Source organism: Diplodia corticola, assembly GCF_001883845.1.
Source record: "Diplodia corticola strain CBS 112549 chromosome Unknown scaffold13, whole genome shotgun sequence".
Classification (NCBI taxonomy): Eukaryota; Fungi; Ascomycota; class Dothideomycetes; order Botryosphaeriales; family Botryosphaeriaceae; genus Diplodia; species Diplodia corticola.
The window spans coordinates 366,880-392,645 of NW_017971492.1; the positions used below are offsets into that span (position 1 = coordinate 366,880).

Below are 25,766 nucleotides of genomic sequence, written 5' to 3' on the forward strand. Positions count from 1 at the left end.
AGAGTCAAGGTATAAGACCGCGGGTCGGTTGAGTCGCAACCGGATGGGACCCATGTGTGGCGGGGGAACACGGGGATCGCGGGGTGGCCGCTTGATGAAATATGCCTCAAGACGGCAGGCACAACCGTGACCCCCCAATAGCAACCGCCCGTCAAAGCGGCAACAAAAGGTCACCATTACGGAGGTCATGTCCTTCAACCACTCTGTCGGTGGCCTGACGCAACGCTCATCCAGAATCCGAATGCGGTACCGGCGGCTTCAGCGGCATCTTCCACATGTCCAGAGGTTTCGAGAAGGACCGGCCATGCAGACATGCTCGGCCTCTCGGCCGCTTGGGGCAGTGCCTAGCAGAGCCAAACTTGGCTCAGCTGCCGGCGCGGCGGAGCCATAGTTGGGCTCCGAGAGCGTTGTGCTGGCTTGCGTAGCTGCATCCCACTGCACTAAGCCGGATATGGCGGGTAAGGCTGCGCTGATGCCCGGACAAGAGCGGAGCAGTGCATGGCTTGGCCGAGGGAAAAAAGAAGCGCGGATCGCGCAGTGCACCAGCGAGAAGACAATGGAAAAAAAAAAAGAGAGGCGAGTGTGGGGGCTGCAGCCGGAATGCTGTCGACGCGTGCGTGTGCTTTAGCGGCGTGCATCATCTGGCTCGCGCTACTGGGCCTGCGCAAAGTGCGGGAGGGAGCGCAGCTAGTCTGGAATAGCTGGGCGCTGCAGCCGGGGGGCAGGCTGCAGGCCCAGCCATGTCAGTATGTCGTAGGAATAAACTGTAAACTGCACGAGGGGCGTGCACGTCGCCGGCTCGACGAGCGTGGAAACCTTTGGATCATTCAGGTAATTGTGAGCGAACGGACGACGACAAAGCAGGCGGTGAAGATCGCGCAGCAGGCGCCAGACGGAGCGGTGGCGCCTGTTGGGCATGCTCGCGGCCCCCTTGCAGCAGTAAGCCACCGCTCTCCATTTACATAGTTATCTCATCCGTCGCCCAAAACACGGCAGGGCTTTCCAGAGGAAATTCACATGCCATTAGCCTTTGTCCATTCTACCTTTATCATTCGTCGGCTAGGGTCCCCCCGCAGCGTGGCCGTAGATGCTCATGGAAGAGCCGCAAGCTTCTCACGCGTTCGGCAGCCTGGAAGCATGGCATTCCGATGCGTTAGCACTTGCACGACCTCTACGTGTGCATCTGACTCGACCGTGCGATCGGCGCTCAATGCACTTACCTTTCGATCAGGTGGAGTCCAGAAGCCGTCTCCACGAGGCCGCTGACCTCGCCCGGCTGCAACGCAAACGCCGCGTCCTCAAACTCCCGCTGCATGTCACCCCTCTTGAAAAAACCCCTGCCAACATGTTAACTGCGACTCGACTGCGCACTGTCCAGCCGGTGCCAACTCACAAGTCACCGCCCTTGCGTGCGCTGCTGCAATCCGACTCAGTTACGGCTAGCTCCGCCAACGTCGTTTCTCCCGACCTGATGCGCTCCTCATATCCCTTCAGAATCTCCGCCGCCTCGTCCTTTGTGCGGGTTATCTTGGCCTCGCGCCAGCTCGATGGTCGCCGGCTTCCTTCATGCTTGACAAGGAGATGGGCAGCCCTGATGGCGTCGTTGCTGCCGCCAGACACTGCGTCACCAGCCTTGGTGCTGTGGTAGTTGGCCATGAACAGCTTCAGCTTCTCAGGGTCGGTGCCCTCGGGCGAGTCCCAGCGCGACTCGGTGGTCTTGGTATTGAAGTAGTAAGGAAGTCCCTTGGACTTGGAGGTGCGCACCTCCCATCCAGGCGGAAGACCGGTCTCAGCCTGGAGGCAAAGTCAACGAGCGGCACACGCGGCAGGGCCTGCGGGCCATTCAGCCTACCATTTTGAGTGAGCGAAGCAAATGTGATGCAAGGGAGCGGGTTGGTGGGTGCGAATGATAGCGCGGCGCTATGGGTGCGGGTGCGGTTGTTGGAGCGCGGCTGTCGTAGGCGCAGTGCAGATGTTTGTGATGGTCGGAAGCGCACACGCCCGAGCGCGCGGGGTTGTTCCATCGGCCGCATCGTCACCTCAGCAGCCGCTCGGACCCCGCTGCTGCGCTGATCTTCCCCTCCCCCCAGGCACCGTCCTACACCAGACCTCAGCCCAACGCTTCTTCCCGGATAGCGTCATGACGACGCCAACCCTGCGAGACGGCATGGGCTGCCATATGATGTTGCTCACAGCCCCGCCTGCCTGAGCCCCAAGCTGCGTTGGTCCTCAGTTCTAAGTTATGGTCCTGAGCAAGCCTGCTTGCCTTCTGTTCATGGCACATCATGGGTACAGGGTCACTAGGTGCATGTGAGTCTATTCCATGACCCTGTTTCTTCACCCGCACGCCTAGCGAGAAACCTTTGCCACAGCACGGAGGCTCCAAAGTGAGACCAGCCAGGCATGCTGCCAATCCGAAGGCTGCTTGCATATGCCAAGCACTTTCTTCCCAGCTGCGGCTTAAATATGGCCCATGAACCAAACCTTAATCTGTGTTCGGCCTTTGCCACATGAAAGGCTTACTCTCGTAGTCGTGATGATAGACGATGGAGAATGTTTCCGCCAGGCTCAAGTAGAGGGGGTGCAACCTTTAAAATAGTACCATGCATCCTCGTTGGCTTGATTTACAATCGAGCGTCGTTCAAGCTGCCTGGAAGCTACGGATGTGGGATCGAGCAATTCTGTTGTAAAACCCTTCTGAATTATCTTCGGTTGGCCTCGACACCTATTGACCGCAAAGTTATTTTCAAAGCATGATCACGAGCCTTTGGTGCATTGTCACCCGTGCTGGACGCCTTTAGGCACCGGCGCTGTATCTCAGCTCGGTCACCGTGGAAAGCATCCTCGAGCTTATGCGGACTTAACAACACTGCAAAGAAAGCGATACGCACCACGTTAGCGATCTCGCCTACTATTCCGAAATTTCCCTTGAGATTTGCACGAATTGCAACCATGAAGCCCGATGTCGCGAGGAAATCGCCATACTTAACCAAAGCGCTCACTCGGTCGTCGCCCCAAAACAAGACGCGTCATGTTTCACGGCTGCTTGCTCTTGTAGGGATGAGGCGCTTCAATCAAGTGACTTGGAAATCACACGCAGGGAGTCAATCTATTCGGTACATCCCTAAGAACTTTGCATTATTGGAAGGACGAACTAATAGTTACAAGATATCTCTGGAGTACAGACTTGAAAATGGACCAGCGAGGTAGTTTGATTCTTGCTCTGAGAAACACAACGAAGTTATTAAAACTGCTGGAATAATTAACATTGTTGGTATCATGGTATTGCCAATCCTGAACGTTGTTTTCCACGAGATATTGGGTGCTTCACAACAAAGCTATTGGCTCCAAAGAGCAAGCCTGACCCGTTGCCAAATGCGGAAGCTTGAATCCACACCGGCTGTGGGGAATTCTAGGCAAAGATTTGATTACAGCTCATGCTGATACTATGTTGCAAGTGACCCTCGGAAATCACTTTGATGTCTTTGCGCGTGATTCGGTCATGTTGCCATGAGTTAGGGGACACGAGGAGATCGTATTGCCGCGAACGCGTCATGCTCGGCACGAGAAGGGGCGCGGCTACGAGGCATCTTGTGCCGTGGGTGACGGTTCGCTTTGTCTGCAAGTTGGGCCGTTGTTTGAACCAGGGCTGCTAGGCGACGGGTGGCACTGGGGCCGCATTGCGAGGCTGTCAAAACCGACCGCCGATCGCCTCCCAGGGTTCTCCCGCGCAACAACACAGCAAGCTCCATTCCACTCGCCGCACCACACACCCCGAGCACCCCCGAATCTCACCTTACCTTCCCGCCACGACCGTTGCAACCGACTCTCGCGCTCTTAGTGATCTTTCCGGCCCTCTCTGTCTACTTGCTGTATCCATGGCCGACTACGCCAGCCCAACGCCGTCCGACGGCGGCAACGCCGAGCCCAAGAAGATCACCTTTAGGTTCTGTGCCGACTGGTAAGAACGCACTTGCCTCTCAAGACCTGCTTGGCGCCTGCAGCTGACTGTGTCGCAGCTCCAACTTGCTCTATCCCAGAGAAAACCCAGAAGACCGCAACTCGCTCCAGTTCGCCTGCCGCACCTGCAACTACTACACGGAAGCCGATACGTCGTGCATCTACCGCAACGAGATGAGCAACACCGCTGCCGAGACGGCTGGCGTGACGAGCGACCTGGGCCAGGATCCGACGGTTAGTAACACTGCTGTTCACACTGGCGCGCCCCCGCATCACCACCACTCGGGCAACATGAGCCCCTACATGGACGTGGAGGATATGGATATGAACGTGATGGACGACGTGCCGTCCTTCTGCACCATGTGCGGCCAAGAGATCTTCTGCGAAATCTGCGGCCAGGAAACAAAGGACGCCGGCCTGTTCATAGAGGCCGACGACGAAGACCCGCACCACGCCCTTCATGCGAACCGCCCGAAAGAGATCCAGCTCGGCCCGGCCGACGAATACGATTTTGACGAAGACGATGACGCGGACATGATGGACTACGACCACGTCAACGGACAGTCGCACATGACAGAGCGGAACGGCACGCACCAAGAGCAGGAGTCTTGAAAGGGCGCTTCACTGGCGTCAATCTTCGTGTTGATTTTGCTTTATTCATCATGCAAAAGTCGTTAGTCGCGCTGCACAGCCTTGGGAGCTTTGCCCGCTGACTTGTTGCTTTCCACGAACAGCTGCCCAGGTCCAACAAACCTTGTCCCAAGTGCGGCGAGACCGAGGCGGTGTTCTTCCAGTCGCAGCAGCGTACCGCTGAGACCGGCATGGTATGTTACCCATTCATATGGGCCACAAGCGATAGCTCTGGCTGACACACTTCAGAAACTCTACTATGTCTGTGTCAGCCCTACGTGCGGCCACGTCTGGCAGTGAGCGAGATGCTGCGCGCCCGACAGACTGTATCATATCCAGATTTCAACGGACCGAAATCACAAGATGGCATTTTTAGAGCGTCTAGCAAGCGCAACATAGGTTATGACCGACGGGGAAGGGGTCTGCACGGAGTTAAGATGGGAGTGAGATGTATTTTGGTGGCTGCTCTTTTGGTCATACACGGCGTTCATGATGATGAAAAGTCCTGGGTGGTCGAAGTACCCAGATACCCGGCATCCAACATAACTACAGAATATTATACACATATGCATGTGGTGCTTCGCATGCGCCATACGCCCTGAACCTTCCGATTTTTCTATTCTTTTTTGTCGCTGCAATGAAAGCGTCTACAGGTGCATGGGGGCAAGAGAGAGGATCTTCGACCACTGCGTCTTGCGGAGCTCTTGACCGACGACACCTGTACGGACGCCATGATCAGCTTTCTGGCTCCTTGCGGATTGCAGTCATATGGGTATCCCGAAACGCAGGACTTCCCAACAGTTGTAGGTGTTGAAGTACGCACCGTTCAGACGACTGCCGATGGGCTCGCCCGACTTGTTGATCAACACACAGGCATTGTCGTCAAACTTGACAACGCTCCCATCCGGCCTCTGGATCTTCTTCGCCGTCCGCACGACAACGGCGTGCCTAATGTCACCACGACGGACCTTGTTCGCAGCGCTGACGGAGACACTGCCGCCGCCAGATTCGGGGCCGAAGGAGCGCTGCTTTTGGACGACGACGACAATGCGGTCACCTGCGGGGTGACGACGCTGTCAGACAAGAGACGATATCGAGGCGATGTTGGCGCAAACAAAACAGGGCACGGGTGGGAGGCGTTCTGTAGCAGGGCGGTGGTGCGGTCGGTTGACGCAGGTGGCAGGCGGATGGGCGCATGCAGGCTCTCACATACCAATCGTGGCCGGTCTCTTGCTGCGCAGCACCTTGACGCACTCGACGACGGCGGCGCCGGAGTTGTCAATGCAGTTGACGAGCGTCTGAACGCAGGCGGCAGTCAGCGGGCGGGTCGGAGAGGATGCGCGGTGCGGCGCGGCGCGCGGGCTTCTGGCCGCAGGGCGCGGGCGGCAGCGCGACTGACCTTGAGCTGGATCATGGCGGCGGACCGGGGGCTTCGACGCGGAATGCAGGGGCGACGGCGGCAGCGGGGACGGCGGCGCGGGATAGCTTTGTCGGCGACGCGGTGGTGGTGAGCGAGAAATGTCGGCGGGATGTTCCGCAAGACCTCGGAGGTGGTGCGGTGCGGCTGCGGCGCGGGCAGCCTCAGGCCCTGGGGCCCTGGGGGCTGCTCCCAGCGCCGCCAATAATGGGCTGCGCCTGGGTTTGGCAGGCTCTTCCTTGGCCGGCAAACGGCCGGAGATTCCTGTCCATGCGCTTGTGCTGCTCCGCTGCTTGGCCTCCATCCGTTCCCCAGCCTCCTCCGCTTTCTCACGCACCAACTCTGCACCTCGCGCTCCCAGGCCGCGCCGAAACGTGAAACGACCCTTTGCTTCCCTCGCCGCGCCCCTCAATGAGTTTGCAAATCATTCGGCTTGCGCTGCTGCCAAGGTAGCGCGCTCTTTCTTCTCATTACTTTTTCCTTTTCCTTGATCCGTCTCAGCCGCTCTCTCTCTTCTATCAATCTGCAAGCGCAAGCACCTGTCTTTCCGTGTTCCCTTCAGCTTTTGCAGCCGCGCCGCAAATCCACGCACGATCCCTCCCTGCGAGTCTACGTCACCTCCCCTTTTCAACCCCAGTTCCAGAAACTCAATATCCGCGCTCGTGTGATCCTCGGCCACACCCGACCTGCGCCGGGCCCTTCTGCCGCTCCCACGGCTTTGCGCGCCCTCTTGGACCTTTCTTCTCCCACTCGCCATGGCCAAGGAGAAAGAAGCGCCGCTCAAAGAGGCGCTCGCGAAGAAGGGCGGCTTGACCCTGTCGCAACTCGCGCAGTACGACGACCTGTCGACGGACGTGCTGGTTGACAAGGTAAGCAGTTGCGCATAATACCCGCTGACCCGCTTCCGACTGACGCCGGCGCGCGCGCGCCCCAAAAGGTGTACTTCTGGACCACGATCCGCAAGAACCGCACGCGCTACTCACCCGTGCGGAGCATCCTCGACGAAGACATCGCGCGAATTCTGCGCGAGTCGGTGGTCATTGCAAAGGACCCGGTGCGAGCGCAAGAGCGGCTGCTCGAGCTGCCGGGTCTGAAGCGCTACCTGGCCAAACTGGCCACCAAGGACGAGAAGGAGCACTTCAAGCGGCATTTCCGCAAGTACGTCAACCTGTACATGCCGGACTGCCCCTGGGAAGTCTCGACCACGAACCGCTATACGATTACCCAGCACGAAGCCGCCGTTTGCGCGCGCCGCGACATCCGGAAGAACGAGGTCATCAAGTACCTGTGTGGCATCCAAGTCGCCATAACCAAAGAGGAGGAGGAGACGTTGGATCTGAACAAGCGTGATTTTAGCATCGTCATGTCGAGCCGGAAGAAGGCTCCTTCCCTTTTCCTGGGTCCCGCACGCTTCGCCAACCACGACTGCGATCCGAACGCGAGACTGACGACGAACGGCCCGAATGGCATGGCGATTGTCTCAAAGAAGGACATCGACGTCGGCGAGGAGATCACAGTGTCGTATGGCGAGGACTACTTCGGTGAGGACAATTGCGAGTGTTTATGTGCCACTTGCGAGAAGCTGGCCAGGAATGGCTGGGGCACGCCCAAGAAAGATGCGGATGGGGACGTGAATGACTCTGGGAGCCAGATTCCGCCGCAGGAGGGCCCGTACTCGTTCAGGAAGAAGCGACGCTACGCGACGGATTCAGCAACGGCTTCGCGCGACACTACCACCGAGCCTATGGCCCGGGAAGGCGGAAAGAAGAAGGTCGATACACCGCCAACATCGCATCCGTCAAGTCCTAGGGGAACAAAGAGAAAAGCAGAGACAGGGGAGCAATCAAGGCCAACATCTTCAGGTTCAGAAAGCCAGAAGCGCCTCAAGGCGATGGATGGTACACAGATTAAGATGGAGCGCACGGATTCACAGCAAAGCCAGGACATCCCTCAATCGTCTGAAGAGGAGCAAGGCCCGATGACCACCGCTATGGCAAGACTTAGATCTATTCGCAATCACCAGCGGGACAGGCTTTTGGCTACGACTCTTGCTGAATCCGAGTCTGTCAGCGCCAGCTCTCCCGGCTCGTTCAGCGACGCGTCGCACCAGTCTTCGCAATCGACTGCCGCCACATCCGTAGACGAGGACCTTTCTGCGAACCCGCCGTCGGATAGCATGGACGCACGGATCAAGACTGAAATAGAAGTCGAACAGATCCCAACTATCGAGGTCACGGTCGACGCCTCAGTGGTTGACACCTCAGTGGTTGACAGCTCAGAGACTCCCACCGTCATTCCCGCGAGCACCGGCACCCTAGCGAATGAACCTTTAGAGGAATCAGAACTCTCCGAGCTCTCTGATAGCGTTGCTTTTGATGACGACAATCAGCAGCTCGTCCGGCAAAAGCGGCTCAACACGCCGCCGCGTACCCGTTCTCAAAACAGCACGACTGCTTCTTCGGCCGCTCCCATCCCGACGATAGAGAATCCGCCCGATTCCACCGACGAGCCGCTTGATCCCGACCGCCGCTACCCAGGCGATTATACCTTGACCTCCCTTCTCCTCTGCGCAAAGTACAGCCGCTGGGTCAGCTGCCGCACTTGCGATTGCGACTTCGTCCAGGAAGACGCGTACCTCACGCGTGCTGCGTGCCCGCGTTGTGAGCGCCACAGTAAGCTGTACGGATATCTCTGGCCGAAGACGGACAAGGAAGGCAAGCACGACAAGGAGAGGCGTGTGATGGACCACCGCGAGATCAACCGGTTTGTGAGTCCGAGCGAGGAGAGGGAGATCAGAAAGGGAAAGAAGCAGTTGCAGATGGCGATCGCGAACAGGAGGGCGAGCGAGATGAGTGAAAGCATGAGAAGTGGGAGCATGGACGGAGAGGGGACACCGTCGAGCTTGAAGAGGGAGTTGAGGAGAAGGTGCAGCCGCCTGAGTACGGCGAATTGAGACGGGACGGCCGGCAGCCCCTCGCACGGAATCGAACTTCAACAGCTCTATGAGGTGCGGAGTCATCTTCATCAGCATTTGACGTGGAAGGTTTGGGTTTTTTTTCTTTCCTTTCTTTTTTAATGGAAGCGATCTCTTGGTCATGGCTCTCCAAGTACTTCCTTGCAGATCGATGAAGATTCGGGCGATATCAGCGCTTCTAGGCGCCTTTTCTCTTAGTCACTTTTTTTATGTCACTTCTGTTGCTGTCTTTTCTCTATATGACTTGCACTTCCCTGGAGTTGGAAAAATGAGGCGGGGATACGGGCGAGCATTTGAAAGCGAACAGAGAGCAAGATGAGAGCAGAATCGACACTGCGCAGTTTTCGCCTTGCGCCTCGAGAGCCTTGGCTTTCTTCTACATTTCCTCCCTTCTACCTGGATGAACACTGCATTCTTGTACTGTACATAATTGATTCTACTTTTCCTTCTGCTGAGACCCTGGCCGTGTTGGAGAGCAAGGGCAATCAGAGCAATACACGGAAGAAAGAGATGAGTCTTTCTTCTTCACACACCACCTGGCATCGCATCATGAATCTGAAAAGCACACGTGGCTTATTTGATTACAACGCCCTTTGCTGCACAATCATCGGGTATAAGCGATCAAATCGCTGGTACTGACTACCGTTGGTGTCACAGAATCACTATAACTTCAAAGAGCCCCCTAGTATAGAGCGCCTCGAACTGACCGCAAGTTGATTCAGAGTTGGCAATCCAAGAATTGGCTAGTCAAAAAAAACGGTTCCTTTAGAGAGGAGAGGGGCGGGATATCCCTCAGTGACAGTAACAGTGGCTCCCCACAAGATTGACGAGTCAGACGACCACGGAATGATGGCCAGTTTTGAGGTGCCTCCTCCGGGGCAGGGGGAACCCTGGTCCACGGTCAGCACTTCAGCGGAGGCTTGAAAAAGCACGATGGACATTCATGAGCAGCGGATCACCATGCCTATGAGTATCGTTTTCCGCCAACTGCCGGGGTGGGAAAGCCACCTAGCCCAGCATGCCAGCTTCTTCTCATGGCAGAAAACCAGAGCAGAGCAGACGACAACGGGACTGCGGTCCGCTCCGGCGGCATCTCGTGACCATTCTCAGTCCTGTCTGCCGACGTAAGCCATCGATCGTTGTCTTTTTGCTGCGTGTGCAAACGATCGTCAATATTGACGGATGGAGGCCCGATTCCCGCAGGCACCGCCGGTCAGAGGTCACACACACCATACGGCTTTTTTCGGGATGCGATCGAGGTATTTGGAAGCAAATCGCCGATAAGCAAACATTGTCTCGACCAATGCGGTAGCATGGCTGGTTTTGGTCCGCTCGATTGGTGACTACCGCCCGCCGTCGTCTTCCGTTTTACGGACTACGGTATCCTTTTCTTGCCCAATTGCTCTCCGACGTGCTTTGGCATGATGCTTGGAAAACATGCCACCACGGCTCCAGACTTGCTGCTCCTTGGCGGTGCGGGACGGTTAAACATGCTGGGCTATACGAGGGCGCGCAACGCACATACATTATTCAGGAACGGCACGCGACGACGACGTACGCGCGCGGGAGGTGCCGATCTGCACGGCACACCCTTGTGCTGAGACCGTTGACGCGGACATGGCCGCCGATCCCAATGCGCCGCCTCCTTCCTCCTCTGCTGCAGTACCTACCTAGCCGCGTCGTCAGCGAGCACGGACTCTCCTCCTCCGTTGACTGGAAAAGTCAAAACGCCAGAAAAAAAAAACAGCTGTGCATCGAAGGGAAGGAGAGACGTCTCTCCTTTTTCCGGCACTGAGCGGCTTGGGCTCGTAAGCGTTTCATTAACGGACGTCCGTCCTTTCGCTTCTATCAACAACAACAACAACAACAACAACAATTGATCCAGACAACGCACGTTTGATTCTGATGAGATGGACCGGACCCTTTCACGTCATCCTCGGAGCTTCCCCCGAGACAGGACAACGTCATGCGCAATATATACTGCAAATCCCCTTTTTTCCCCCTCCAACAATGCTCCCCGACTGATGACGTACGTCAAGGCCGTGAGAAACCTAACTCTTGTCTGTGCTCGCTTCCTCGCGTTCTCTCGACATCAATTCCACCATCCTTTGACCAGCAACAATCAACCAGTGGAGATCCAATCAACCAATATCCACGGCAAACGACCGAGAGGCGCGCGAGAGAGAGAGCAAAGAGAAGCGCCGAGATTGCAACCGGAAAACCCGCCGCTCCCGCCCTCTTCTTGCTTTTACACCTTCCTTCGTTCCCTTCCTTCCGTCAGGGGTAACAAAAAAAAGGCAAGTGTGGGGGCCGTCGGCAAGAAAGAAGGCTTGGCCCTATGGCCCTACGGGAACCTTTTTCTCTTCCTTTCCCCGACGAGTGGTCGTCAATCTCTCTCTCAGCCTTCTGAATCGTTAGTTTTGTTTTTTGTTTTTTTGTTGGTGGCGGTGATGACAAAAACGCCGATCCATTGACGCCCAAAAAAAGCCACATACGACGCAGTCAGTACACGCAAGAAGTGGGCGGAAACGTGAAAAAGGTAAACGGGGAAGAAAGAGAGAGGGACGGAGCCAGAGAGAGAGAGAGAGAGCTAAGAGAGGACTAACCGACCGACCGACCGGCCAACCAATCCCCAGGCGGTGGTACCTAGCACATGTTGGTTGCGACTGATGACTGACTCCACACTTGCGGCCGCATCCGGCGCACATCCCGCACCCAGTCTGGCAAAATGTAAACAATGAAAGGGCAAGAGCCTAGAACCGGCCGAGTCAGGGTACCCCCCCTCCCAACCAACCCAGCCGGTCCCGTATCGAGTGCCGGCAGGTCCCCTGACCAGAACGTCATCGGGTGATGAGGACGAAGAGGAAGAAGGAGGGAGCAGGAGTGGAGGCAAAAACAAGGTTGGAAAAGAAAGACGCAGGGACGAAATAAGTCCAGCAATAATCCACCCACCCACCCCCTCACCCACCCAAACCAACCACTCTCTTCCTTCTTTCTTCCCGCCTCCCTTCCCGCCCCCTCACCCCCCTCCCTCCCTCTTTCCCTCCCTCCCTCCCTCCCCCCACTTTCCGCTCATGCCCCCCAAAAATCCGGCCATTCCCGCCGCTTCTTCGCCCGCATACCTACCTGGCCATGTTTCCCACTCTCCCCCCCGCCTACCTGGACTCCTTTTGTCCAAGGAGGAGCAGACGCAATCGACACTCCTTCCTAGACTGACGAAGAATCTCTCCTGGTCACTACATCGCACCGCCCAAGGATGACGACGACGACGACAGGCCATTACGCCATCACTCACTCAGTGCGCAACGCTTCTTCTTCTCATCATCATCGAGAAAAAAGAGCAAGGATACCACCCCAAGAGATACTGAAGAACTGGCATTTTTGAATGGGAAACCATTGGTGTGTATGTATGTACCCTCCCTCTTTCTTTTTCCCTCAATAGCTAGATCCAGGAGGAGAAAAAAAAGGAAGGATCGGAAGAGACGTTGTCACGTACGTACGTAGCTCGTTTTCTTTTTCCTTTTTTTTTTTTAGGTCGGTGTCGTTGGTTTGTTTGCCTGTCTCATTACACAGCGTCACCCGTTTCATACCGTGTCCTTCGTTACCACCCAATTGCACCACCACCAAGGAGAAGGCCATGTCCAAGAAAGGAGAAGAGCCCAAAAAAAAAGAAACAAAAGTGGAAAATCCTATCCATCCATCCATCCATCCATCCATCCGTCGACCCCGTCCAGAGAAAAAGCGCCCCCCCAAGCTGATTGAAAAAAAAAAAAGGAACAAGGAGAACCAAAAGTCAGGCTTTACAACTCCCCCCTTTCCTCCATTATCCTCAAGGAGAAAAAAAAAACGCCCATGCCAAATGTCAGAACCATCCAGATCCTCCAACAATGATGACTACCATCTTTCTTCCCTTTCAACCCACCACCGGCCATCATCGTCTCTCTCTCACCGACCGAACCAATTACCCCGAAGTGGGGGAGGAAAAGCAAAATATGCAACATCTTGGTAACACACAGAAGAAGAAGTCATTTCCCATCCGCGGCAAACCAAGGAGATTTTTCGTTCATAACGAGCGTAACCGAGCAGCGGGCAGTTGAGAGAGCTGCATGCGCCAACTCGGGGAGGGAGGACCTGAGCTTCAAAGTTGACCAGCAAAAGCCAGAATTGAAGGAAGAGAGCACACAAGGCAAGAGGAGGAGGAGGAGGATCTCTGGACAGTGATGTACGTCTGGCGTTCTTTGCCAAATCCCGAAAAAGGGTTCGAAAAGGCGATGGACGGTCGAAGCGAACAAAAGAGCCGCGGAGAAGGCCAACTGTTGTGGGGCAGACGCCCTACAAAAGTCTGATTCATCCAGGGACTGGCCGGCAGCAGAATATATCCGAGAGAAGCGAGCAAGCAGCGCAGGAGAAGCTCGAGACGAAGAGATGGGTATCGGCACTAAAGGAAAATGCAAGCAACCGGACCAAGGAAATTGTCGTTGCGTCCTTCCATCTAGCCGCCAGGCGAATGACACGGATTGAGCGACACTTTTAGAAGATCATGGACTTGACCTCACCCCGCCGCGAAGACGCCCGGGGCCCGGTTGCAATGGCGTGGTGCCGCGGACTCTTGTCAACAGGCGGCGGCGGCAGCATCTCGCTGCGTCGGTGGTACCGCTTGGTGCTGACCGAGTCGCTGTTGGTGGTCTCCCGGTCGTACATGCCAGGCCGGGTGGGGTCGAACTTGGAGTCATCCGTGTCCTGCGAGGCGATGCTTGCTGCCTTCTCTTGGGCCCGAACTGCCGCCCTCTCATCCTTCTCCTTCCTGAACACCAGTTCAGTCCATGCCTTCGTCGAACTAGACATGGTGCTCTTCCCCACGACTTCGGAGAGCACGTCCATCCAACTGTCTTTCTGCGCTGCGCTGTCGGCATAGAAGTCAATGGTCTCGCCGTTTCCGAAACGGATGCGGAAGCCCTCCTCAACGAACGCATAGCCCTCGTCTTCCTCGGCAAAGCCCGACTTGCGACGGCTACCGTCCTTGTTGTGAACCAACGAAGTGCGATCGTCGATGAGCTTCGCTGCCTTGGCAAGGTTGATCGTGGCACGCGGCTGTCGAGTAGTCTCGTGATAAGCTGTGAGCTTCGAGCCAGAGAGGCGGAAGAAACGGCGGCGCCAGTACTACAAACACTAATCAGGATATAACCACTTCTTCGCCAGCAGTAGCACTGGTTGCAGGGGAGAACACTTACAGGGCAATCGCCACCTTGCTGGCTGAGATGACCCTCGAAAACACGACCCTTGGCCTCCTCGGCTTCCTTCATTTCGCGAATGCAAGCATTCATGCTCTTGGGCATATCGTCATCGGTAGCGCCCTTTGGCTTAGGCACGTAAAGCAGCTGCAAGGTCAACTTGCCAATCTTGTATGGCGGACGGCGAACCGGTCCACCCCTCTTGCTCTTGACACTGTTGGCAATCTCGGCGTCTTCCAGAGCCCACTCGTTGAAGCAAGGGACATCGACGGTGAATGGGCGACCGTAAGACTGGCGCTCATGGTTCTTGAGACAGACGTAGGCTCGTGCGAAGGAGCCATCTGGCGCAACAAGGTCATGGAGAAGGTCCCAGGAAGTCGGGTTGGCCTTCGCACGCCTGGCCGCCTCACGCTCCTGCTGTGCCTTCAGCGCAGCGGCGCGCTCGACACGCTCAGCTTCCTCCTGCTGCTTACGCTCTATCTCCTTACGCTTCTTTGGTGAGGTAAGCAGACGTCCAAAGGCAGAGTTGGACTTCTTGTGACCCGACGGCTTTACGGGTGCGGGAGCAGGTGGGGGTGCCGTAACCTTCGGCTTCGGGGGAGGGGTGAGCTTGGTCTGCAGGGTCAGTTGGAATTCGAGGTCGTTCAAGACAACCAACTCAAACTCCTGGCCAATCGGGGCGTTGCGAGCAAGGTCGAGCCAAGAAGTCGTAACGCAGTGAAGGCCGTTATCCAGGGTGAGCTGGAACCAAGTGCGCTCGTTCTTCGGCAGCGGCAGATCAAGGTCTTTGACGCCAACAACCTTGACAAAGAGTCTGCCTCTTTCCATGTTTTCGTCGCTCTCGTCAATCATCGACATGTCACCAAAGGCGTCGGAGACAGCGCTCTCCTGACCAGGAAGTGGCGGTGCAACACCAGGAGCAGTCCTGGGCCTCGACTCGCTTACGGTGACTGAGCAGTTCGAGGCATTGCGAATGCTGCGGCGTCTCATCTTACCGTTCCAAGGCTCGGTCGTCCAAGTGTTGCTGCGATCACGGTTCTTCTTCGACGACGATCCACTACCCGACCTGTTACCTGGCGCTGGCACCACGCCACGGTCGTTGGTGGGGGGAGGAGCCAATCCATCCCCAGAGGGTACGTGCGTGGTCTCGTTGCTGAATTGGCGGCTGCTGGCAACGACCACCTTTGTGTTTTGGCGCATGAGGTAGCCCTTCTGTGTGCGGAAACTTCCGTTAGCAGTCATGTTCTGTTGGCCGATACCCGATACTTCGCCGCTGCTCGGTGCTGATCCCAAAGTTGATGTCGCAGGGAACATGGCATGAGACGGGACTGGGAATAATGGTGGTTGTACCTTTTGAGCCTCGACAACACGGTCGAACTCGCGATCAAGGTCGAAGCTCAAGTCTTCGCCGATGTCGCCCACAGGCAGATCAATCTTCATCTTGAAGCTCTGACGACGCCTAGGCTGATCGCCCTCACTCTTCGTCTCGTCATCCGTGGTAGCCTCTTGATCCTCTGAGACGTTCGAAAGGTGCGACGGCTCCTCCTCGTCATCATCTTCACGAGTCATGGACAAGCGTGTGGGGCTGCGCTCATGCATGGGCGGCGGGACCTCACCACTGACTTTGCGGCGGGTAGCGGCCATGGTGGCGAAGTCGGAGGGCGTGGCAGAAGGCCGAGTCCTCAACGAACCACCAGGAGCCTTGATTGTTGCAATTGGATCCTCCACTTCTGAAGAGTCCTCACGCTCTGGAGGCTCGATGGGATTGCGAATGACTGAGTCTGGGGTGCTGGGCTCATCCTCACCCTCCGCGCCAGGCGCTTTCGGAAGCTCGAGCTGGTCATCAGGCGTAAGCGGCCGTTGAAGGAAGTCTTCGTCGGGCTCGAGCTTGGGAGCTGAATCAACTGCGGGCGTGCTTCGGTTCTTGTCGAGATATGACTGGAGCTGGAGGTGGAAATCATCCTCATTGCTGAACGAGCCAAACTCAGGCATATCGGCAACCTTCTGGTGTTCCTTCTGGAGCTCTTCCTCAGGTGCCTCATCGCCGGCTACGGGATCAGCTTTAGGGGTGGGCGGTCCCTCATCCTCATCCGCGCTGTTCTGAGCCTTCTCCTCCTCGCCATCGTCGTGAGGGGTTGAGTAACGGCTAGCATCGTCGTCATCGCCGAGGTCGGTGCCACTGATATCATGGCGGATGACGGATCCCGCATCACTGAAGTTGTCCTCCTCCTCGTCGTCATCATGGTCGTCAGGTGAGCCTTGGCCGCTGTGGAGCGCCGGGATTGCGTTAAAGTCCAACGTAACGTCACCATCCTCCTTCTTGACCTCGGCAGTCTCCTCGGCAGTCTCCTCGGCAGTCTCCTCGGGAACATGCTCGTCGAAGTTGGAAGAAACTTCGCGGGAAGGAATAGGAACGTCAGGGTCGTACGTCTCAAGCTCGCCGTAGCCATGTTCTGATATCACGGAAGGCTGCTCGGCAAGATCGTAGTCATCATAGTTGCGACTCTTGACCTTCTCCAGAATCGACTCGCGGGAGATGTGCGGAATGTCCATTTCGTCCAGGGCTGACTCCTCGTCTTCGGCAGGCTCTTCTGCCTTCAATGCGTCTTGGCTGTCCTTCCTGTCATGCTCCGCCTCCTTCGCCGCCGTCTCCTCCTTGTGGTTCCTGTTATCCATGGTAGGCGTCGTTTCACGAGATCCGTGGATGCCCATGAGCTGAAGGCGATCTTCCAGCGACATGGAGTTGCGGCCCATGCTGAGGATATCTGACTTGGAAATGCTTGTTCCAATGCGGGGAGGCGAGGGCAACGAGCGGTGGGCGCTGCTGGCACGCTCGGCGACAGCAGAGAGACCGTTGAGTGATTCTCTCCTTCCACGAGTGTCGGGCGAGTCCTGCATGGGGGGGAGCGGTGGAAGCGGGCGTTGTTCGGGATCAGAAGCGCTCGAGTGTTGACGCACGTGCTCGGTACTCTGAGAGTTGGGCCGAGCGGTTGGGGGAGGGCTTGATTCTGCGCCGTCGAAGGGGTCATCGAAAGAATCGGCCAGGTCGGTGTTCGCAGCCTCGGGACTCATGTGGCGCCAGTCTCCGGGCAACACAACGGGCGTCTTTTCTGTGTCCTCGAGGGATTCGTCGAAGCTGTCGTCCCGCTCGAACGAGTCACCCTCAAACTCGTAAATTTCCTCGTCCTCGTCATCGGAATACTCGCTGCCCTCGCGCGATGCCAGGGAAGGCTCCGGTGTCACCATCTCATACTCGTTGACGATGGGAGGCTTCGATTCAAAGGTAACGCTCTTCGCGTGACGACGCAACGGGCGCTGCGGGCCTTCGCCTAACCGCTCGTCGTCGGAGGAGACTGCGCTCGAGTCGTCGTAGCTGGTGCTGTACCTTCCATTGCGCGAGAGGGAAGACCTGAGAGGCGAGGCATGCGTCTTTGTCGGGGACGAGGAACCGGAGTTGGTCATGTAGCCGCCATCGTACTTGGATGGCGAGCCCCGAGGGGTTATGTCGGCACTGTCGGTGCTGCGGCTGTGTTGGTGCTTCTTGGGGATTTCGCGGCTGCGCAGAGGGTCGAATCCGCGCGGCACGAAGCCCTGGGCGCTTAGGGGCCGGTGGGTGGCGAGCGGGCGCTCGACGACGGGCAGCTTGGTGGGGTCGTACTCGTTCTTCTGCTCGCGAGCGAACATGGTGCTGTTGCGCACGCGAGAGGCCTTCATGAGGTTTTCGATGGAACTGCGCTTGGGCGACAGGGTCTGCTGTTCGCGCTCGGACGAGTTTTCGACGTCGGGCGAGTTGGGGTCGCGCGACTGCCAGAAGCGGTGTTTCGACGACGAGCCGAAGGGCGACGTCTCCGAGGGCGGGGTGTCCTGGGTCGGGACGGTAATCTACAGGCCGTCAGTAACGTGGGCAACGTGCAGCAGGAATGCGGCGCGTGGTACCTTGGTAGCCAGCTTGTGGCTGGGCGAGTTCCGGCGGTGCTCCATGGGGCTGATCTCGGAGAGCGGACCGGTGGAGGTCATGTTCGCGGGCGACGAGGTCGGGCTGGTTTTGTTTATGCGGAGAGGATGGAGCTGGCGGCGGTGAGTTTCGCGGCCCATGGCGCAGTGGACGGCGGTGTATGGACTTACGGCCTCCGGGGGCATGTCGCTCGGTTGGCTGGAGCTTGCGTGGGCCGACAAGGCTCAATTGGCCGAGCGACGGGGGCACGCAGGCAGGCAGGCCGGCAGGCAGGAATGCTGGAGCAGGCAAGCAAGCACTAACGAGCGGGCGGACTGGCGCGGCCAGCTCATGCAACGCGGGCGGCGAGAGAAGGGATGGCGGCGCTGGGGATGCGCGAGGACGGAGGAAGGAGGAGAAGCGTGTTTATGGAGCGGTGGAGGGAGATGACGATGATGTGCGGGCTCGTGTGGAGGGTAGGCTCCGTGCTTTGCTGGTTTGTGTTGACTGCGGCTCCACCCGGCGCCTGCGCTGCCCGCGATCACCATGGAAACGACGCGCGACAGGCCGTTGTCTCTACCTGCCCGTCGCAGCCCGTGTAACGGCCGAGCGCTGCGCCCGACGCCGCTGAGACTCGCCGCATGCGCAATTAGCAATTAGCAACTGGAGCCTGCGCCCGCTCTGGCCGCCGTTGCGGCTCTGCAATGCGCGCTGCAATGCTGCGCGACCGAGAGCTGCCACGCTGCGCCGGCGCCGGCCATGGACGGTTGGGCGCGTCGGACGCTCGAGCGCACCGCCACGCCGCCGCCGACTCACTCGCGCGTCGCGAAAATTCGGACGTCACCACGCCGCGCTTCCAAGTTCCTGCCGCCAGCTCCCCTCCACGCGACCGATCCTTCGCGGGTCGCCTCATCTCGTACCCCTGCTCGGCTGCCATCGCCAGATGCTGCACTTCTAGTCGCCTTCTACTTGGGTCGCCCAGCCCGCTACATGTCATTCGCCATGCTTCGCGCCGCCTCCCAGCTCTGTCCCTTCTGCGAACTCCGCACCCTCTTCTCCGTTTCATCGCAATGCCACCAGACGCGCTTCGCCTCGCAGCTCCAACGGCGCGCAAAGCCTGCGCGCATGCAACTGTCGCCCAAGGTCGCCCACTCGAAAACGAAGCCCCCTCCACGCAGGAACGAGGGCCCCTTCGCTGGTCTTAACCGCACGACAGTCCCCCGCGCTCTCCAGGCACAAGCAGCACAAGCGGCACAGGCGCCGCCGCCCAAGTCCCGTCAAGACTCAAAATTCACCAGACCCTCCCGAGATGCAAAGAGCAGAGGCCCGCAGGACGACCCCAGATGGTACAAGGCCTTGAAGGAGCGGCGCGCCCTGAGCCCCGTGTCCTACGATCACAGATCGGACGTGAAGCAGAGGATCGCCGAGATTGACGACTTCCAGCAATTTCCTTTGCTACCCGTCATACAAAACTCGATCCTCACCCAAGGCCTTCCGGGCCTGGAGGACATAGCACCAACGCCCGCCCAGCGCGTGGCCATGCCTGCACTGCTCAACATGGACTCCAAGAGGTCAAGGCGGGGCTCCGCCGAGGTTGCAGGAATGCAGCAGTTCTTGCTTGCAGCCGAGACAGGCTCGGGCAAGACACTCGCCTACCTCCTCCCCATCATGGATGCAATGAAGCGTGCAGAGATGGAGGAGAAGGAGAAGGAAGAGGAAGAGGAAGCAAAGTTGGAAGAATCAAAGAAGGAAAGAATGTTCGAGCTCGAGGCGCCGCCGCTCGAAGGCGAGGAAAACCCCAATGCTGGGAGGCCTCGTGCCATCATCCTCGTCCCTTCAGCAGAGTTGGTGGATCAGGTCGGCGCTGTGGTCAAATCGTTCTCGCACACTGTGAAGTTCAGGTCGTCGCTCATCTCGGCTGCCTTCTCCGGCACTGTGATCAGGAACCGTCTTTTCGCTCCTGCCGGCGTAGACATTGTCATTGCTACTCCTCATTTGCTGGCCAGCATTGCGGAGAGCGATCCGAACATCCTTAGCCGGGTGACTCATCTTGTCATCGACGAAGCAGACTCTCTTCTCGATCGTTCTTTCTCGCCTCTCACTTCTGCCATAATCGACAGAGCCACGCCGTCGTTGCGCCAGCTCATTTTCTGCTCCGCGACCATCCCCCGCAGCATGGACACGTATCTGCGAAACCGCTTCCCCGACATCAAAAGACTGGTCACCCCCAACATCCACGCCATTCCCCGGCGAGTCCAGCTTGGGGTTGTTGCGGTTGACCAGCAACCTTACAAAGGAAACAAGGATCTTGCCTGCGCGGATACGATCTGGAACATTGGCCGTTCCGCCGCAGAGCAATCGGACGATCAAAACGAAGTGGCCACCACGAAGCGTGTTATCGTCTTCGTCAACGAACGCGAGAAGGCTGTCGAGCTGTCCCGCTTCCTTGTCTCGAAAGGCATCGATTCTATCGCTCTGAACAGAGATACTTCAGACCAGAGACAGGCCCAGGCCCTAGCCGCTTTCCGGGGCCTGAAGTCCAAGGATGACAAAGACGCGAAAAGCTCCCCGGGCGAGCGCAGGCTTGCCAACACGAAGGTTGTGGTCGCTACGGATCTCGGCTCGCGTGGAATCGACACCATTGCCGTGAAGTACGTCATATTGTACGATGTTCCGCACTCGACCGTCGACTTCATCCACCGCCTCGGCCGGACCGGGCGCATGGGCAGGCGCGGGCGCGGCATCGTGTTGCTTGGCAAGGGCGACCGTGCTGATGTGGTCAAGGACGTTAGGGAGGGCATGTACAGAGGCCAGGCTCTCATCTAATAGTTCGTATGTATAACACAGCTGTACAATACAATGTAGAGAAAAGACGCGCACTTCCAGATGCCGTTGACGAAGTGACACTATGAAGCAAGCAGCCTTCGGCAGCTCGTCTTACCCACGGAAAGCGCCTACTGTTTGACAAAGACACTGCCGTTCCGCTGTATCCGTGGCTCCAGTGTTACTGAGGCAAGCAAGATCGACGGCCCACAATAGCCTTCAGCTCGTACAGTCGCAACTACTGTTAGCGGGAAAGCGGGTTACGCTCCACATTAGGCTACAGAGTATCTTTAGCGTTTCTTCATCACCGACATGGCGAATCACAATATGCGCAAATAGCTAAATTGCATTTGCATCCCCAAACATTCGAGACTCTCTCACACGCCATTCCGGCCAGCTGCCGCGCGTTCGTTGCCGCTAAGCTCGCCGTTCCCACTAGTTCAAAGGCAGTCAAGGACGGGGAAACCACACCATTAGTGACATCATATTCCCCGGCGGCCGCGGCAAAACATCACGGGCAACCTAGGTAAAGTCTGTGTGTTTTCCAGGCTAAAGCTGGCTGATCCGATCGTGAGGCTGGCGGCCCAACGACACCGCCGCCAACCGCCGCCAACCTAACCGTCAGCCGCCCCACACCGCATATCTACCCGAAGCATATGTAACAGTAGTAAGATCGATGGTTCCTCCAGCGCTTCCTTCTGCCATCGAGATTAAATATACAGACATACAATGGAGAAGGCGTCTATTTTCGGACAGGCCGCCCAGCCAGGTAGACAGTCGTTGCGAGCCCATCCATGAACAAACGCTTCGCCCGCGGAAAGCCGTGTGTGTCTGTGTGTCTATGTTGTTCCGGATGCAACCCGAGGGTATGGGAACCGTACCTGACCGGTGATAAACAACAAGATGCATGCATGCATGCCAGCCATCATCTCCCTACTCCTACTCCTCCTCCTCCTCCTCTGACCCGACACCCGACATGCCGCTTCCTACGCTTGTCATCCTCCCTTCCTTCCCCCCAACCACAACACACAGACATACACAATACACACTCGTATCCTACTCCCGGCTCGCAACCCTTTTGTCATCACCGCTCTCGTGACCCATCCATAGCGGCATATCGCGGCGCCCGCGCCCGCGCCCCCGCGCCCGCGCTGGCCAACTCCCCGTCCGACACACGCATCATGAGACGACATTGAAACCCCAAGCATGGGCTCGACTCTGGACGCCGGTTGCCGGCGGGGTCTAGATCTACCTAGCTACTAGGTACCTAGCCAGCCCGGCAACAGCATCTTCATTGCCTCATGCCAGCCGGGCCATCCCAGCCCAAAAGTGTCGTCTGTGCTTTTTCCTTCCTTCCCTTTCCTTTCTTTTCCTCCAAAAAAAAAAAACAAATGCGGCGGTGCCCGAAGCGTGTCGCGCACGCACGCACATGCACGCACGCACGCACTATGCCCGCTCAGACGGCGCGACGGCGTCGGTCGTTGTCGCGTCAACGGCCCCCCTCCCCGCCGGGGATAATAACACATGACAAGGCCAGAGCGACATGTTTCGCGCGCGGGGCGGTTCGGCGCGAGCGGCGCAGGGCTCGACGGCGGCGGTCGGGAATAAGGTTCGACGAGGAGGAGGAGGAGGAGGAGGAGGAGGATGGTATATATGGGGTACGACGGCGCGGATGGGGTGGCGTTGATGGAAGCTGTAGGTGTGGGTATGTAGCTGGCTTCGTTAATGCGGGGTTGACGTAGGTACGCTGGAGGTAGGTGATGCAGTGCTCGAGCGAGGCGGCTGGAGAGAGAGGAGAGAGGAGAGCGGAGAGCGGATGTGTTGGCGCCTGGAAAGAAAGATCTTTCTCAGGCGCGCGCGCACCTTGTGGCGCATGCCGATGAGAAGAAGCATCTGTGGTTCACGATCATGGGCAGAATCACTGTTTTATGAAGGAGAAGGCTCTCATTCCTGTCTGAGCTGTCTGCGGCCCTCCCGCCCGTCCATGATGAGAGATCTCCTTGACGGCTGTCAGCCTGTAGAAAAAGATGAGCCAGAATGAAGCAAAGCCGCCTTCAAAGCTCAGATGAAAGAAAGACTCGAGAAGCCTGTATGAAAGAAAGCCGCCATCGCTTGAGCACCGCTATCGTCTGAAGCCTGCCATCGCCCGAAGCCAGAATGAGAAAGCCATTGAAAGCCCGAGTGCCCGAGCGTATTCCTTCCTCTCCACCAAAGGAAGCTCCACGTTAGCAGGCCTTGAAAGTCAGTTAGATATCCGCCGCAGGAAAGTTGATGAAGGAAAGCCGAATGTCGGAAAACCTGTTCAGGAAGCCAGGAATATTAGGGCTGATTGAAGGAAAGTCGAATGTTGGAAAAGTTGTTCAGGAAGCTAGGAATATTAGGGCTGATTGAAGGAAACCGGTGCTGATGGGCTGAGCGAAAATGAAGATTGTCCGGAAAAGCAGGAATATTAGGGCTGATTGGGAAGACCGTTACCGGGATGCTGATGGAAAACAAAACTCAAAGGGGATTGTGATGAGGTGGTATCGCTAGGGTTGAAAGTTGAATTATCAAAAGACCAGTTGAGCAAGGTTCAACCTTGAAGGAGGACCCAAATGCTCAAGAAAAAAAACTCAAACTGCCATCAAGAGTTGGTAAGGCTTGAACCAGAACGAGTCCAAGCTCTCGTCAAGAATCGCCAATGGCGGAAGAGTTCAAGGTATGGTGGAGCTGGGCCTAGGCATTCTCCTCCAAGAGCTGGTCCAAAGCCACGTCGGCAGCATCAGTATCGCCCGTTTTCATCTTCCATGAAAACGCGACACCCATCTTGTCTTCATACCATTCCGCCAGCTCGATCAAAGCTCCATCAAGCTCTTCCACCGTGTCATCATGCGTGTCGGCAACCGTGCCAAAGTCGACCAGCACCCGTTCCAGTATCGGCAGTCGCTTGTATCCGGTCTCAACGATGGAGATGACAGGCTCCAGCTCCTCGTGGGTGCAGTTCGTCAGTGAGAGAGTCTCGAGTCCGGACGGCAGAAGGCTGGCGAGGGACTTGACCGCATCGCCACTGGGCGGGTATCCGAGCAGCAGATGCTCCGGGACCTGGAGGTTCTTCAGTTTGGCAAAGCCGGTCAGCGAATCGAAGCGAGCAGGCTTCTGGGCCGTGTCGTTGACGGTAGTGCCCAGGCTGAACGTCTCCAGCGTCCCTTCACGTTCGCGGATGGCAAGGCACACCGTGTCGAGCCAGCTGTCAAAGTTGTCCTCCAGGCCAAAGTATCCAACACCGAAGCTAGCCAGGCGAGGGCAGGCATGGATGATTGCGGCGACAACGGGCGCGCTGGCGACTGGGATGTTGAAAGCCGTGACATCCAGACGGACCCTCGTCACGTTGGGCGCGATGAAGCCGGTGCCCAGCGGTATGATCAGAGCTTGTAGGCTTCGCATGTTGATCTCCTCGAGGCTCGGCGTAGCCAACAAAGGAACAAGAGAAGATGGAGTGCTTGCAGCGCGTGTGTGGTCGATGTTGAGCTTCTTGAGCTTACCCAACATGCCCTTCGACTCCGACTTCTCTGCGACGGTCCTGAAAGCGAGCTGCAAGAAAGACTCTGCGGAGCCGGGGCGACTGTTAAACCTGAATGAGAGCTCCTCGACATTTGGAAGGAAGGTCAGAAGCAGCGCAAGGTAGACGTCGTGCTGACAGTCCGGGAACTGCGCGAGCCAGAACATCTTGAAAGCGGGGTCAACCTTCTTGCTCAAGTGTTCGAACGCGCTTCGCTTGAAGCTACCCTCTGGGTTCTCGGAAAGGAACTTTTCTTGTTCCTCGGTGGCATCGATGCTTGCGCAGTAGCGCTCGTAGTTGTTGTGGAGGCCCATTTCCGTAATCTGAACCGTCAAGACCTGCACTTCCTTAGCCAGATTCGGCTGCGCGAAGAAAATCTTCGTGAGTGGAATTATTGAGTAGTACCCAATCGAGATGTCCCTGAAGAGGAGTGGGCGGGCGATGTCGTGGAATCTCTTGGAGACGAGGCATTGAGACAAGATGTCCTGCCAGTCCTCCAGCCTCTCCAGAATCATCCGCATGATTTCGTTCGGGATCCTCTCTGTCACCGTCTGGGAAGCCATTGTGTCTGGAGTTGGAGGTAGGATTGTTCGCAAAAGAATGTCTGAGGGTGGGCGAAGATGAAAGGTTTGGGGGAAAGCAGGAAGCGTCGAGATTTATAGCTTGTGTGGGCGCGGGTGCGCACGCGACCAGCTGCATGTGCAGGACCCTGATCTACCGAATCTAGCTACCGCGCGGCCATTCGAAGAAGGAACGATCAGGGCCTTCTTTGGTGTGGGGGGTGATTGGGAGTCGCCAGGTAGTCGTGAAGGTAGTGGTCCTCCAATGGCTCTTCCTGCTTCGGAAGCCAAGGGCCCGAGAAGCTGGGCAAGCGAGCGCTTTCGCACATTCAGAGATCTTTCAATATTTCCTGGTCGTCGGGGATGTGGCGTGTTGGCAGTCGGGGAACGTAGTCGGAAATGGCAAAGTGTTCTCAGAGTCGCAAGAGTATCTAGAGATCTTTTGCTCCTACACGAACGCACTTTCACCGAAACCAACACAACACAACCCTTTCATACACAGTGTCTTCGATCTAGACATTTATTATGGAGCGGCCGTGGTACATAGTAGCACACTGTTCAACATGACCTCGCTGTCCTCCGCGACCCGCCCTTCCGCGCATTACATTATCTTCATCAACGAAAAAACCAAAAGTAAGAAAAGACATTAATTTCCCACATTACGATCTTGGTCTGTATTTTTCTTGCGTTTTCTTATTA

The 25,766-nt window shown here is 57.1% G+C and overlaps 7 protein-coding genes across 7 annotated transcripts; 3 read left to right on the top strand and 4 right to left on the bottom strand.

The window, feature by feature from the left end:
- Window positions 1-1,216: 1,216 nt before the first annotated feature.
- Window positions 1,217-1,855, bottom strand: BKCO1_13000120 (peptidyl-prolyl cis-trans isomerase ssp-1; the record flags this gene model as incomplete). The annotated part of the gene is made up of 3 exons (XM_020270841.1): window positions 1,217-1,337; window positions 1,394-1,794; window positions 1,853-1,855. 3 exons carry the CDS (start codon window positions 1,853-1,855, stop codon window positions 1,217-1,219), a joined length of 525 nt encoding a protein of 174 aa, XP_020132461.1.
- A 2,023-nt stretch (window positions 1,856-3,878) lies between these two features.
- On the top strand, window positions 3,879-4,572 carry BKCO1_13000121 (dna-directed rna polymerase ii subunit rpb9; the record flags this gene model as incomplete). Its single annotated transcript, XM_020270842.1, has 2 exons — window positions 3,879-3,961; window positions 4,020-4,572. 2 exons carry the CDS (start codon window positions 3,879-3,881, stop codon window positions 4,570-4,572), a joined length of 636 nt encoding a protein of 211 aa, XP_020132460.1.
- A 665-nt stretch (window positions 4,573-5,237) lies between these two features.
- On the bottom strand, window positions 5,238-6,004 carry BKCO1_13000122 (mitochondrial 54s ribosomal protein 38 34; the record flags this gene model as incomplete). Its single annotated transcript, XM_020270843.1, has 4 exons — window positions 5,238-5,308; window positions 5,414-5,647; window positions 5,804-5,888; window positions 5,990-6,004. The coding sequence occupies 4 exons, from the start codon at window positions 6,002-6,004 to the stop codon at window positions 5,238-5,240; spliced, it is 405 nt and encodes a 134-aa protein (XP_020132459.1).
- Window positions 6,005-6,762: 758 nt separating this feature from the next.
- BKCO1_13000123 (histone-lysine n-methyltransferase set9) lies at window positions 6,763-8,960 on the top strand (the record flags this gene model as incomplete). The annotated part of the gene is made up of 2 exons (XM_020270844.1): window positions 6,763-6,876; window positions 6,945-8,960. 2 exons carry the CDS (start codon window positions 6,763-6,765, stop codon window positions 8,958-8,960), a joined length of 2,130 nt encoding a protein of 709 aa, XP_020132458.1.
- A 4,551-nt stretch (window positions 8,961-13,511) lies between these two features.
- Window positions 13,512-18,307, bottom strand: BKCO1_13000124 (gtp binding protein; the record flags this gene model as incomplete). Its single annotated transcript, XM_020270845.1, has 4 exons — window positions 13,512-14,141; window positions 14,213-15,424; window positions 15,563-18,094; window positions 18,149-18,307. The coding sequence occupies 4 exons, from the start codon at window positions 18,305-18,307 to the stop codon at window positions 13,512-13,514; spliced, it is 4,533 nt and encodes a 1,510-aa protein (XP_020132457.1).
- Window positions 18,308-18,905: 598 nt separating this feature from the next.
- BKCO1_13000125 (atp-dependent rna helicase mrh-4) lies at window positions 18,906-20,972 on the top strand (the record flags this gene model as incomplete). The annotated part of the gene is made up of 1 exon (XM_020270846.1): window positions 18,906-20,972. One exon carries the CDS (start codon window positions 18,906-18,908, stop codon window positions 20,970-20,972), a length of 2,067 nt encoding a protein of 688 aa, XP_020132456.1.
- Window positions 20,973-23,684: 2,712 nt separating this feature from the next.
- On the bottom strand, window positions 23,685-25,070 carry BKCO1_13000126 (uncharacterized protein; the record flags this gene model as incomplete). Its single annotated transcript, XM_020270847.1, has 1 exon — window positions 23,685-25,070. One exon carries the CDS (start codon window positions 25,068-25,070, stop codon window positions 23,685-23,687), a length of 1,386 nt encoding a protein of 461 aa, XP_020132455.1.
- Between the last annotated feature and the right edge of the window lie 696 nt (window positions 25,071-25,766).